At 38.1% G+C, this 14,108-nt stretch overlaps 1 protein-coding gene across 1 annotated transcript in view; it reads left to right on the forward strand.

Moving 5' to 3' along the window:
* The first annotated feature begins 754 nt into the window (after window positions 1-754).
* ROBO2 (roundabout guidance receptor 2) overlaps window positions 755-14,108 on the forward strand; it is a 608,353-nt gene continuing 594,999 nt past the window's right edge. The window contains exon 1 of the mRNA XM_077765658.1: window positions 755-815. Within this exon, the coding sequence (XP_077621784.1) occupies window positions 755-815 (61 nt within the window). The remainder of the gene's footprint in view (window positions 816-14,108) is intronic.

Consider the following 14,108-nt stretch of genomic DNA (forward strand, 5'->3'; position numbering starts at 1 on the left):
TCACCGTCGCCGGGAGGCGGCCCCGCGGGGGTGGCCGCTGCCTCAGCCCTGCCCCCTCGGTCCCTCCCTCCCCTGCAGCCCCACCACGTCGGAGTTGGGATTCTCCACCCGAGTCGCCCTGATTTCCCTCTGCTTCTCTTTCGGGAGCGGGAGTGGTGGAGGGAGGCAGCGAGGCTGCGAAGCAGAGGCCCGCCGAGCCGGCCCGCCTGCAAAGTGTTGCTCTGACACATCCTTAGGATGGAAGTTAAGTGAAAAAACTCTGGACGCGGAGCGGCTACCGGGACGGAGACCGGGCAAGGAAAGCCAGTGGGCAGGCCAATGGTGTTTCGGCAGCGCGCTGGCAAGTTTGTGGAACACTTTCTAGGAATTAGGTCTTTTTCCTCCCTCTTCATCTTCTTGACTTCAGAAGAAAGAACTTGGCTTTGGATGGCAATGGAGCCCGAGGAGCGAGGGTTAGACACACTTGAATAATCCCTCCGGCTGGGCTGAATTTGTGGTAATTTAGGCAGCCAGAGTGTGGAAATACAGCAGCCTTTGGAGTGCCCTCTGTTAATTTGGATGGATCTAAATGTGCCCCATTCGAGACCTCTCCGCTAACCCCTTCTGATCTTGCGATTTGCTCTTCCTGACTTTAATTAGCATCTAGGAAAGTCTAAACTTTGGACCTACCTCTTTTTTTTGATACTTATTTTTGTACTTTTGCTCTCTGGGATTGGTTTCTTAAAACAATCTGGATCGTTTTTAATATGTCAAAATGAGTCGACTGATGTTTACACAACTACTGCTCTGTGGATTTTTGTATGTTCGGGTTGATGGTGAGTTAAAAATACTTTTTCCTTCCCCCTTCCCCCCCCAATCCATTTATTTCTGGGTGCATTGTGGGCTATCAATAAAATGACATTATGTCTATTAGTCCCTTTTGATCAGGCACAGGGGCTTTGGGGGGGCAGAGGTTTTAAGGCTTTGTTTCTAAACTGCTGCAAGTGGAACGGGTGAGCAGTCACCTATTGTTATTGTTGTAATTTACCTAATTAATTGAAGAGTTGGATAATAAATAATGGGCTCTCCATTTTGTCAGAAAAAGGAGTATTAAAGTAAATGTCTGGAATACTCTTGAGCCCACTCCCATTTGGTGTTTGTTCCTGTCTCTGAACTTTGGCTTAGAAATTCAAGTGAAGAAAAATAATAATAGACACTTCAATGAAGGTTCAGCGGGCGAGGAATTTGAGACAGGGTATCTCAGGGATCTATGTGTATCACTTGTATGCTGGTGAGTGCTCTTCTAGTGTGAAATCGGAATCAAGAATTTAGATCACAGAGAGAAAACTGTCAAAAGTAAGACTGGGCGAGGCTCCAGGAAGGGGGAAACAGAAGCTCCGGGCTGGCTGCGGGCACAGAACACTCAGCTCAGTCCCCAGTGACAAACACAATGGGGATCTGAAACAGGTACTGTAAGTGTCTCCCTCTGGGTTGAGTCAGTCTGTCAAGCAGACAGCATTCTGCCTGATTCTCCTGTCTTTTGTTCAGATATGGTTTCCTGGGATATTTTCACAGGATGTCAGTTTCTTGTGAGAGGATTGCAAAATCCTTTCTTGCAGCTCTTTTGAATGATGAGTGGAAGTAATCATTAACATGCTTTTTTGTTTGTTCATAAGAAGAAAGTCGAAAGAACATTTGGTATTAACCTTATAGAGACTTTAAGTCAATAGAAAGGATATGTCTAAAGAGAAGACTAGAGCATATTTTTTTGAAAATGTGGATTGTAGTACTTTAGATTTGCGATGATTGTACTTGTAAAGAATCTGTGTATTGGTCCAGATATTTGAGCCTTCATAGTAGCTTGTTGCTACATAAACTTTCCTCCAGCATTTGCATTGTGGATTAATTCATTATTTGGGACACTGCCTATTTTTGCCCGCCATCGGAGCTAACTTTCTTCCAGACAGCTGCTGCACAGAACCCAGTGTATTGAACTCAAAACAGGAAGGCTTTCTATAAACATGAGGCAGTACAGATGAGTTTACCTACTGTCAAGTGGCTGTTTTCAATCATGGACTACATGAGTACCTTTGCCCCCAGCAATAGTAGGCGAGGCATTCGTATGGGCACGCTGCTTTTTCTTTTTTCCCTTTTAAGTAATAGATGTTTAGGAATTAATCATTGTGAATAACACTGTGACAATATCTATGGTCCTACCTAATCGTTTACCATGCATTTTCTTTTTCACTACATTTACCTTTACAATACATTCACGTTGCCTTAACCAAAAGATTTCTATATTTCTCCCAAGTGTCTTTGATTATCATGATAAGAACTTTTTGGGTCATATATCCTTACAAACCATGAATTTACATATTTCAATACCAGAAATGCATGTATAAACTCTATGTTAGTCTATAGAATCATCATGAAGTTTTTTTTTTCTTTTTTTGAATTAGTGTGTAGCTAAGAGGAATATAATTAAATTGCTCAGTGGAAGTGACAGAGGGAATCAGAAGAGCTTGGTGTTACAGAATATAATTAATGTACCAGGGTGTTTGGAGATATATGAAACAAATGCAATTAACCAGCTTGCTGGAACAGCAGTAGCAAGGAATCATTTCTCTCCCTCCTTCCCACCCTGCCTCCCTTTTTCCCTCCCTCCCTTCTTTTCTTCCTTCTCTCCCTACCTCACTCCTCGTGTCCCAGAGACACACCTAGGACCTTTGTTCTGATTTAATATTATAGGATAAGGGGAAAGTTTATGTCTGGGCCACAATTCTGCAGCAAAATTCATGGCAATGTAGTGAAAAATCCCCAGGGTTGAGAAGTTGGAAAGGTAATGGTAATTTTTTGTTTGTTTGTGAAACTAGTTTTTGTATTTAACATCTACTATCAAAAGCAAAGGAAGCCATGGATACTTACTGAATGAGGCTATAGAACATACATTTGACATTGGATTGTATTTGGTTTACTCCAGAATGATGACAGCCTTTCCGTGGGGAGTGTTGAAAATTTGGGATGTAGACAACACTGCCCTCTAGGCTGTTTCAACACCCTGGGCCTGAGTGCTCACATATATAATGAGGGGGTTGGTTTGTAAGATCTCTAAGCTCTTTCTCTTCCAGGATTCTATGATTTCTGTTTACTTATTATCCTTTGTAGACGTGTGTGCTTATTCTCCCCATGAATTTCAAATTTAGAGAAGCTTGCACCATTTCAAAGATATACTGACTATCCTCGTGCTAGACACAGAAATTAATTTTATTCAGTGACAAATGATACATAGATTTGCATTGAAATTTGCTTGGTAGGTTATTTATATGTGCATTTTTATAGTTTGTGAAAAATGTTAGAGTTTTGCCTCCTCATAGAAGATATGTGCTAATATTTTTTTTTTGATTTTTCAGTATCCTGTGTCTGTAGGAATCCATAGAGAATAAACATTAAGTTAGTTGAGAACTACAGACAAACTTTTCTATTTGGTATGTAAATAAAGATTTTCTTTTTGATACAGAATAATGAACGGCATGCATATTTTTCTTTACTGTTCCGTAGGAGGATATATATCACATGTAGCTTTTGTACTCCAGATTTTCTTTATTTTCAAATGAGACTATGGTTTTATAGTCATTTGCAGGGAATGGACATAAATTACCACAGTGCGTTTTAATTACATCCATTGCCTGTGCATCGTGTCAATTCAGTAATTTTACAATTATGAAAAGATGTTTTTAAAATGAGAATAATGTTCTTATCTTTAATTTTTAGCTATATTCCTAAATGAAAATGGCACACATGATATTTGGGGGAAAAAAGATAATGTGTGTGCAGGGTGTAGATGCTAAAGTGTTTCTTTTAGTAATGGGCACATTACCATCGCAATATGTAGTCCATTTCAGACCTTAAACTGCACATAAATAACCTGAAATTTGTTCTTATAACTATGCAGTGGTATCACTTTGAATTGGCTTTGTTTGAATAACCTTTGATTCTAGGCAATGTGAACTGTGAACCAAAAGGATTTCTTAGAACATCAAAAAAGAGTATCTTAAAGGAAAAAAAAGGCATGATTATACAAAATAATAATGATGATTCATCTCATCCCCGGCAGCTTCTATGAAATAGCATCTTTGACAATAAAAATATTGATTTGTAGACACACTGCACATATTGGGATACATACACTGTAATGAAGGGAACTTAGTTATGTGGGATGTGTGTGTCTGGCAATATCTGCTTTAGTAGATCCTGCAGTCTGCAGGAGATACAGTTACCTCTGATGTACGATTTAGTTTTGAAGGGTTTTAGAAAAAAGATTTCCTTTTATTAATTTCTTCTCTTAACCCCTCTTTTTTTTTTTTTTTAACTGTTTTGTTTATTTCTGAGAGAGAGAGACAGCGTGAACAGGGGAGGGTCAGAGAGAGAGGGAGACACAGAATTGGAAACAGGCTTCAGTCTTTGAGCTGGCAGCACAGGGCCCGACATGGGGCTCGAACCCACGAACTGTGAGATCATGACCTGAGCCAAAGTCAGACGCTTAACCTACTGAGCCACCCATGCACTCTTACCCTCTTACCCCTTACCCCTCTTCAGCTCCTTGTCCTAAGCCACCTCTTCCACTTCCTGTTCCTCCTCTTCTACTTTGCCTTTCTTTCTCCATTCTTTCTTTCTTCTCCTCCTTTTTTTTTTTTTTTTTTTAATTTTTGGACCAAGTGGAAAGAATTATAGAGACATTCACATGAATGTAAGTGAAGAAGATGTTTCTTGAATGACAGTTTAGAAAATCTGCCTTTAAATTAGATATATTAATAATGTTTTACTTTTGGATATATCCAATTGGGGTCTTGACCAACGCTTTCTTTTACAATACTACATACCTTTATGCAAACCTATTTTACATAGATTCTATCTTTCTCCAGTTAGGCAAACATAAATCTACTGATCTGTGTTCAGATAATGGAAATTTACAGCGTGCCATTTTATAGACTTACTTTTAAAGATTTATTTTGTTATGTTTCTTATAGTGTCTTCCAGTATAGACTTATCAACATTAATCAATACATTAATATTAATATAGATTTCCTTCTTTATTTAAATTATTGAATAGGGGTACCTGGGTGGCTCAGTCGGTTAAGCGTCCGACTTCGGCTCGGGTCATGATCTCATTGTTCGTGGGTTCGAGCCCCACGTCGGGCTCTGTGCTAACAGCCAGCTCAGAGCCTGGAGCCTTTCAGATTCTGTGTCTCCCTCTCTCTCTGACCCTTCCCAGCTCTTGCTGTCTCTCTCATTCTCTCAGAAATAGGTAGAACATTAAAAAAAATAATAATAATTATTGAATAAAGTGTGAATGAATGATTACATAAAGTCTTTTAAGGAGAAATTCCCATCAACATTTTCAATGTTTCAGTATATGTTATACCATAACAGAGATCTAATATACCATCTAAAGTAGAGTATATTCATCCAATAACTATTTCTAACTCAAAACTGCATTGGGATAACCTAGGGCTCAGTACTTCGTGTTTTCTCCTCCATTTGAACCTTATCCTTAAGAAGTTTTATCTAATCACGTGGGTTTTATTTATTTTTTAAAGTTCATTTATTTATTTTGAGAAGGAGAGAGAGAGCGTGCATGAGAGCATGAGTCGGGGAGGAGCAGAGAGAGAGAGAGAGAGAGAGAGAGAGAGAAGGAGGGAGAAAACCCCAAGCTGACCTCACACTGTCAGCATAGAGCCCAATATGGGGCTCGATCTCATGAATCACGAGATCATGACCTGAGCCGAAATCAAGAGTCAGACATTGAACTGACTTATCCACCCAGGCACCCCTAGTCACATGGGTTTTAAATCCATTTTAATTTTGATACTTTTCAAATTGCTGCAATCATTGTGTGAGGGAGTACAGTGCCTGGAACAGTGTTTGACATATCCAGCTGACTACTTGACATTTTTGCTTGATATCTATTAAGCATATGTCAAACTTAGATGGTAAGTGGACTTACTGTGGTCATCATTTTGCAAAGTATACAGATGTCAAATCATTATGTTGTACATCTAAAACTAATATAAATTTGTATGCCAATTATATCTCAATTAAAAAAAAAAAAGAAAAAAAATACCAAACTCAAGCTTGAGGATAAAATCTGCTTCTCATTTCCAGCTGAGTAAATGACATCACTATTCATAGAGATTTTCATAACTGAAAACTAGAAGTCCTTCTTGACTTATCCTCATAGTCCACATCCAACTTGCTAGTAAACCCTTTGGAATATATCCTGATACCAATGATTTTATGTATGTTTCTGATTTTCCTGCAACATTTTAAGCATTTTCAAACATACAGCAAAGTTGAAAGAATTCTATAGTGAACACTCTTAGATTTCCCAGCTTCCATTCCTGTTCGTCGATTCCCTACACCTTAGCCCCATCCAACTTAGTTTTCCAGAGAGAGGGACCTTTAAAAGCATGGAATGGCAACTTCTTGCCTAGAACCATGTAATTGCTTCTACTCACAACTCTTCACAATGGTTTACAAGACTATTCCGAGCCCTCTTTCCCTCTCTGACCACATCTGCTCACACTCCGCACCTATATTTAAAACTTTCCTTTTGGATGTTCTGTTTCTGACTCAGGGCTTTTGCATTTGTTCTTTCTTCTAACTGAAATATACTTCCCTAGATTTTTGCATGGCTAAATCTTTCCATTGATTTAATAAGTTCCTATCCAATATCATCTCTTCAGAAATATGGGCATCCCTATCAAAAATTACTCCGCTTAAAAGACTATCGAGCTGCCTTCTTTACCTGTCTTAATTTTCTGTCATAGCGCTTATCACCTCCTGGAAGTGTGTGTGTGTGTGTGTGTGTGTGTGTGTGTGTGTGCGTGTGCGCGCGCCTGCGTGTATGTATAAACAATGATGAAGAGAGTCACACCTACCCTACCTGCAAAGCTAAGAAGTTATGCTGCCACAACGTCATGAATGCTGGGGGAAGAAATGAGACTTCTGGGTCAGCGGTAATGGACTTCATTAGTCATGCCATAGCGAGTAGCTTGTTGTTTGTTTCAATTTCCGTTGCTCTGGAGGTGCCTTTGGAAGTGGTATAGCGGGGCCCAGAGAGATCATGCGCACATAGTGGGTTAGCCTTACAGCTGAGGGACCCTAATCTTGGGAACCTAGATACTTTATAACGGACAATAAGGAAACTGCCTAACCTTTGCCCCAGAGGAAGATATTGTCTTGACTCTATTGGATAATAAAGAAGTCTGCCTTCTGCTCTTAAGAGAATCCATCTCAAAAACAGAAGACTCTCTGGTATATAAGTATACTTGAAAAGATAGTTTGTAATAAAAATGTTAGTGGTTTTGCTAGCAAGCTGTGTAGAAATATGAGAGACTTATGGAGAATTTCCTCCCAACGATAGGTAGAAATGTTTATTTATTGTCTGACTCTTTGACTGAGCTTCTAGGGCAGACACTTAGTTTTATCTGTGTTTTGCCTAGAGCACTGGATGACACATACAAGATATTCAAATATTTGTTGAACAAATGAAAGTGTGCTCATGGAGTCTTTTGAGATGTTTATTTTCATGTCCTCCTCAACACATGAAACATTTACCATTTAAACAAGGTTTATTTATTTATTTTGGGGTCTGTGTGTGGGCACCTGTGTATGTGTGTCTAATGAGAGACAGAAAGAAAGTTATCAAACATGAGTATTTTGACACAAATGACATCATGGTTTCTGGTGATTTAATATTCTGCTTTTCATCTGGCAGAAGATATAGATTTAACCATTTGCTTTGATAGGCTTCTTTTCTATCTAACCAAGAATATTTTCTATAGTGGTAGTTTTCATGGTCACTCTCCTCCCAAAGCCCACACTAATACTCCTATGTTTTTTATCTTTATTTTATTTAGTCTATTATGTTAATGGTTATTTATTTTTGAGAGAGAGAGAGAGAGAGAAAGAGAGAGTGCGTGTGCACAAGTGAGGGAGGAACACAGAGAGATAGAGACAAAGAATCCGAAGCAGACTCCAGGCTCTGAGTTGTCAGCACAGAGCCTGATGTGGGCCTCTACCTCACGAACCATGAGATCATGACCTGAACCAAAGTCTGATGCTTAACTAACTGAGCCACCTAGACGACCCTGTTTTATTATTATTTATATATAGAGAGAGTAAGTGGGGAAAGGGGCAGAGGGAGAGAGAGAGAGAGAGAGAGAGAGAGAGAGAGAGAGAATCTCAAGCAGGCTCCTGATGTAGGGCTCCATCTCAGAATCCTGGGATCATGACCTGAGCTAAAATCAAGAGTCAGACGCTCAACCAACTGAGCCACCCAGGTGCCCCAACACTGCTATGTTTTTTAGCACATTGTTGAATGTTGTTTATATAGATAGGGAAATCCTTTAAATGATTTAGGTGCCTTAGTAAGAGCATACACATTTCCTCGCCACTAAGGAATGTTGACTTATATGGTGATATCTAGTATAGAAATTGAGACTTCTCTGTATGTTTAGTGTAGCTTTCCAAGTATGCATTAGCAAAAGAAAAATGCATATTTAGAGATAGAGTTACCTGGATTACTTCTAAAATTAATCTCCAAATATGTGGCTCACTAATAATTGAAAAAGAAGAGGAAGGTTAAAAGTAATATCCCCAATAATAGGCATTGTTCTACTCTATCTGCTGTTGACAATCGTTATGTTCAGGGCCCTATTTATCATTATTGACATTAAACTGAAATATCTCAGGAATTTGGTAGGCAGAACCTCTTTATGGACCTACTTTTGATTTTACGAAAAAAATTCAAAGGATTCTCAACTGGAAAGTTTACTTAAAAAAAAAAAAACCTGAGACAAGGGCCTACATAAACATCCCTAAATTTTGCTAATTAAACATTTTTTCTCCCAATAAGCTTATTGAGATGTAGCTCATAGATTATTCAATTCACCTATATAAAATATACAACTCAGTGGTTATAGCATATTCACAGAATTGTGTAACCATCATTACAATCTACAATTTTTTTTCATCCAAAAAAAAAAAAAAAAAAAAGGAAACCTTATATCTTGCTTCTCATCCACCAATCCTCTGACAGCCCTAGGAAGCCACTTGTCTGTTTTCTGTCTCTATAGATCTATTTTGGACATTTCATTTCATAGAACCATACAGTAAATGGTCTTTTGTGACTAACTTCTTTCCTTGAGTCTGATGTTTTCAAGGCTCATCTGTGTTGTAGCCTATATCCATACTTCATTCCTTTTTATTGCAGAGTAGAATTCCCTATCACTTTTCCTTTGAATTATTAATTCATGGACATTTAGGTCGTTTCTCCTTTTTGGCTACTCTAAATATTACTGCTGTGAACATTTCTGTAGTACTGTTTGTGTGCACATGTATTTTCATTTCTCTTTAGTGTGTACCTGGAGTGGAATTGAAGGGTCATATGGGAATTCTATGTTTAACATTTTGAGGAACTGCAAGATTGTTTTCCAAAACAACTGTATCATTTTACATTCCTACTGGCAACATATAGGGTGAATATATTATTTTAATTCACCTTGGAAAGAAACCATTGGATGGCTTTTATGAGTTGGATATTATGTCTTAAAGTGAAATATTTTTCATATTTTGCTTTATATTTTAATAATTAATATATAATATAATATAATATGTAATTATAATAATACACCTTAAATTTCCATCTGTGCTAATTTCTAATCCTCTCAGTGATTGTCTTCTAAGTCTTCTCCAATCACTCCATAAAGTTTTACAAATTGAAATTAACCCAAATTGAACTTTTCTTTTTGAGCAGAGACTTCAATAACACTAAACATAAACATGGAATGATAGCACCTCAGAGCTAGAAGTTTCTGCAGTTATGCAGTACAACTGTGTCATTGGTTGGATACCTGGAGAACTGAATCTCAGAGATTTTATGTGCTCTGTCACAGATCCCTTTGCTACTTAATGGTAGAACTGAAACTATAATTGAGAGATGTTTTATTTCTATATCATGCTTCTCTTGAGAGACTGTTTCTAGCTTCTCAGCCCTGGAACTCTTCAACAAGAATTCCAGACTCTTGGTACTGAAATGGCCAGCTGTTGGGGCGCCTGGGTGGCTCAGTCATTTAAGCGCCTGACTTCAGCTCAGGTCATGATCTTATGGCTTGTGGGTTTGATCCCTGCGTCGGGCTCTGTGCTGACAGGTCAGAGCCTGGAGCCTCCTTCATATTCTGTCCCTGTCTCTCTCTCTCTGCCTCTCCCCCACTCACACTCACTGTCTCTCTCTCTCAAAAATAAACATTTAAAAAAATAAAAATGAAATGGCCAGCTGTTTTCTGAGCATGTCAACAGGACAATTAGCTTGATACATTGAGGTAGTTTATTTGATTTAGCACATGCTTATTGAGCATCCGTTTATAAACAAGGCAACTTTTTATGGATTCTGTGAGGAGCATAATGACTTGTTAAATAGTTCCCACCTTCAACAAGAGCAGCCAATGCAAGAGAAGATAACATATGTTCCAGTCACAAAATCAAAAGTAGTGGCTAGTAAGTGTTTGAAGGTATATACAACCTAGTGTGGGCACTCAGAGAAGGAACAGATGATTTCCAGCTCGTGCAGTCTGAGGGAAGTCAAGATCATATGGGTCACTTGGTGGAAAAATGGGGTCTTAAGAGGCAGAAAGATTGGAAGCTTCACTAAAGCAGAAGGAATAACAGGAGGAATGGTGTGGAGATGACAAAGGTGTGCTAAGGAAAAAGCAAGACATCTAGTTGAATTGTAACTGGTTTATCCATATGGGACAAAGTGTAAGATGATTATCAAAAGAGAGTCAGTCAACAAACACTATTGAGTTAGTTTGAGTAAATAATTTAAACTCTTTATGCCTCAGTGTCCTTATCTGTAAAATGTACATGGTGATAATATATATTTCATACAATTCATATGAGGAATGAATGCATTTATATATGTGTGATTGTATGGATATATGTACATATATATACATGAAAACACATGGATATATGTATATATGTTATATATAGAGATATCAAATATAAAATGTTCTGAAGAGTGCCTAGTATTTAATAAACACCATTTAAGTGTTTTTTTATTATTATTTTATTTATTTATTTATTTTTTTAATATTAGAGAAGGAAAGAAAGAAAGAGTGTGTGCTCATGGGAGAGGGGCAGAAGGAGAGAGAGACAGAATCCTAAGTAGGCTCCATGCTTAGTACGGAGCCTAACATGAGGTTCAATCCCACAACCTCAGGATCGTGACCTGAGCCAAAATCAAGAGTCAGTCGGTTAACCGACTGAGCCACCCAGGCACCCCTATTTATTTATTGTTAGTTATTATGTCATTATTCCTTTTCTAGTGTGGACTACAAGGAATTTTAAGAGGACTTTGGCTATCAGGCTAATTATGGGCTACATATGAGATGCATTTCATGATGATTTTCATATAATCCTTCAAGTAGTAGAAATCTTCAGGTGACTGATTAAGACTTTTTATTGCCTCTTAATGGGAATCATCTGTGGCCACACCTATGCAACTGTGCCAAACGTGCTATGAGAGGTGTGTTACCATTGCATCATATGCTGATTACAGAGGGAACGGGATTCCCAAGTGAGTGGCCTTATGAATGAAAGGAATAAACAAGAGAAGCCTACTATAAATAGCAATTTGTTAACAAGTAGAACATGCTCATATAAACCTGCATTTTAGTTCATGTCGACTGGTTTACATTTTATCCAGAATAATTTTTACTTGGTGCTTTTGATATAGAGTACCATGGAGATCAATATTGCAGAAGACAAACTTACTTGGTTCGAAGTAAACACCCCTACTATAGAAAATCCGTTTTAGAAGTTAACATTCAGTCTGCGCTCATATTTTTTTCTAGATAGTCTACTTATCTTTCTCTTATTTAGTATAGAAATTGATTCTAATAATTTTGACAATTATCTGTTAATTAGATTTCCACATTGAGTGGTTGTGCATATCAAAAGGGATAACTTGACTAAAACAATATCATTACTCTTGCAGAAGGCACACACTTTGGGTGGCCAGAAGCTCTAGGCTGCAGTTTTTGCTTTCCTACTAAAGAATTGTATGACTTTAGATCCTTACTTTAAATTTTTAAAAATGTTTATTTATTTTTGAGAGAGAGAGAGAGAGAGAGACAGAGAGAGAGACAGAGCATGAGCAGGGGAAGGGCCGAGAGAGAGAGAGGGGGACACAGAATCTGAAGCAGGCTCCAGGCTTGGAGCTGTCAGCACAGAGCCTGACATGAGGCTTGAACTCACAAACTGCGAGATCATGACCTGAGCCGAAGTCAGGTGCTTACCCGACTGAGCCACTCAGATGCCCCTAGATACTTAATTTTAAAAAGATGGGACCTGATTGTGTAATCTCCAGCATCCACTTAGCCTTAAATTCTATTATTGTAAGTGATTTAGTTTATTGTCTTATTATTTATGGTTATGTTTGAGTACAGTTGGAGGAGAAAATTTAGGCTGGAAAGAAATTATCTAAAACCATATGCATCCATCTTTGAAAGTAAATAGTTTATTGTCCATCCGCCTGGGGTATAACCCTGTATTTTGGTGTGGGCTTAATGACATGATATGGATAATAGGCAGAATTCACTAGTTTTATAATTTGCATCCACTTTTATCCATTAATGACCAGTGGAATGTATGGTTTCTTCATGACTAAATTGAATTAAAAAATAATAATACTGAGAAAACAATAGTCTTAAGCCAGTGTACTTAGTTTATGGCCACTGTAACTAGAACCACATGCAATCCAGCAGTTTTAGCTAAGGAGACTGAGTTAATAGTCACTTTTTAATTTCCAATGTAAGGATTGATGTGGATTTTTTCCCCTAGCCTTTGGTCCCAAACCTTTTTGGAAATGAGTTGGAGAACATGGACTATAACTTAACTATTTCATTATATCTCTTTTCACGTTTAAACAAGGAACACCCACTTGAAACCTTTTTTTGTTTAAAAGATTTGTCTAGGGGTACATGAGTGGCTCAGTCAGTTGACCATCCAACTTCGGCTCTGGTTATGATCTCATGGCTCATGAGTTCAAGCCCTGCATCGGGCTCTGTGCTGACAGCTTGGAGCCTGGAGTCAGCTTCAGACTCTGTGTCTTCCTCTCTCTCTCTGCCCCCTCCCACTCGCTCTGTTTCTCTCTCAAAAATAAATAAATACATTAAAACATTTAAAAATAAATTTGTCTAGAGCCACCTGGGTGGCTTGGTCGGTTAAGCGGCTGACTCTTGATTTCGGCTCAGGTCATGATCTCAGAGTTCGTGAATTTGAGCCACACATCAGGCTCTGTGCTGATGATGAAGAGCCTACTTGGGATTCTCTCTCTCTTCCTCTCTCTCTGCTACTCCCATGTGTATTCTTTCTCTCTCCCTCTCTCTTTCTCTCTCAAAATAAATAAAATACACTTAAAAATAAAAATAAATAAAAGTCTAAAACCTGTGCAACAGTTATTAAACAATTAAAATGTTCATAAGTATGGTCAAAAAAGGGAGAACTTCTGATTCTCAAAAAAATTAAGTGAAGAAGTTTTCTTTATAAAGAAAACGTTATGCATTTTATAAATCAAGGTTATAGGCACACTTTAAAGTTTTAAAATATGTATTTCCAAATACTAGCAAATGCTAAAAGATAGTGAAACTAAACATATAGGTGAGTCTGATAATTAGGGAATATAGTTTTCAGGGTTACATTAAATTAAGAGAAATTCATGATGAACCTAGCAATAGACATTCTAAGATGTGTTTATATCTTTATTTTAAAGTGAACTTTAATGTATTGTCAAATAACAGTGGAGTTATTGACAACCAATCTTATTGTTGATCTTTTGAACTACAGAAGATTTTTCACTTTCTCTCCTTAAATATGCAACAGCTTGTGTATTCTAAAATATCTCTGAGGAGCACCTGGGGGTGCTCAGTCGATTAAGCATTCAACTTCAGCTCAGGTTGTTTTCTCGAGGTGTACGAGTTCGAGCCCCAGAAGCTCGAGCCCCGCATCAGTCTCTGTGCTGACAGCTCAGAGCCTGGAGCCTGATTTAGATTCTCTCTCTCTCTCTC

Source organism: Crocuta crocuta, unplaced genomic scaffold (genome assembly GCF_008692635.1).
Source record: "Crocuta crocuta isolate KB4526 unplaced genomic scaffold, BGI_CrCroc_1.0 scaffold174, whole genome shotgun sequence".
Classification (NCBI taxonomy): Eukaryota; Metazoa; Chordata; class Mammalia; order Carnivora; family Hyaenidae; genus Crocuta; species Crocuta crocuta.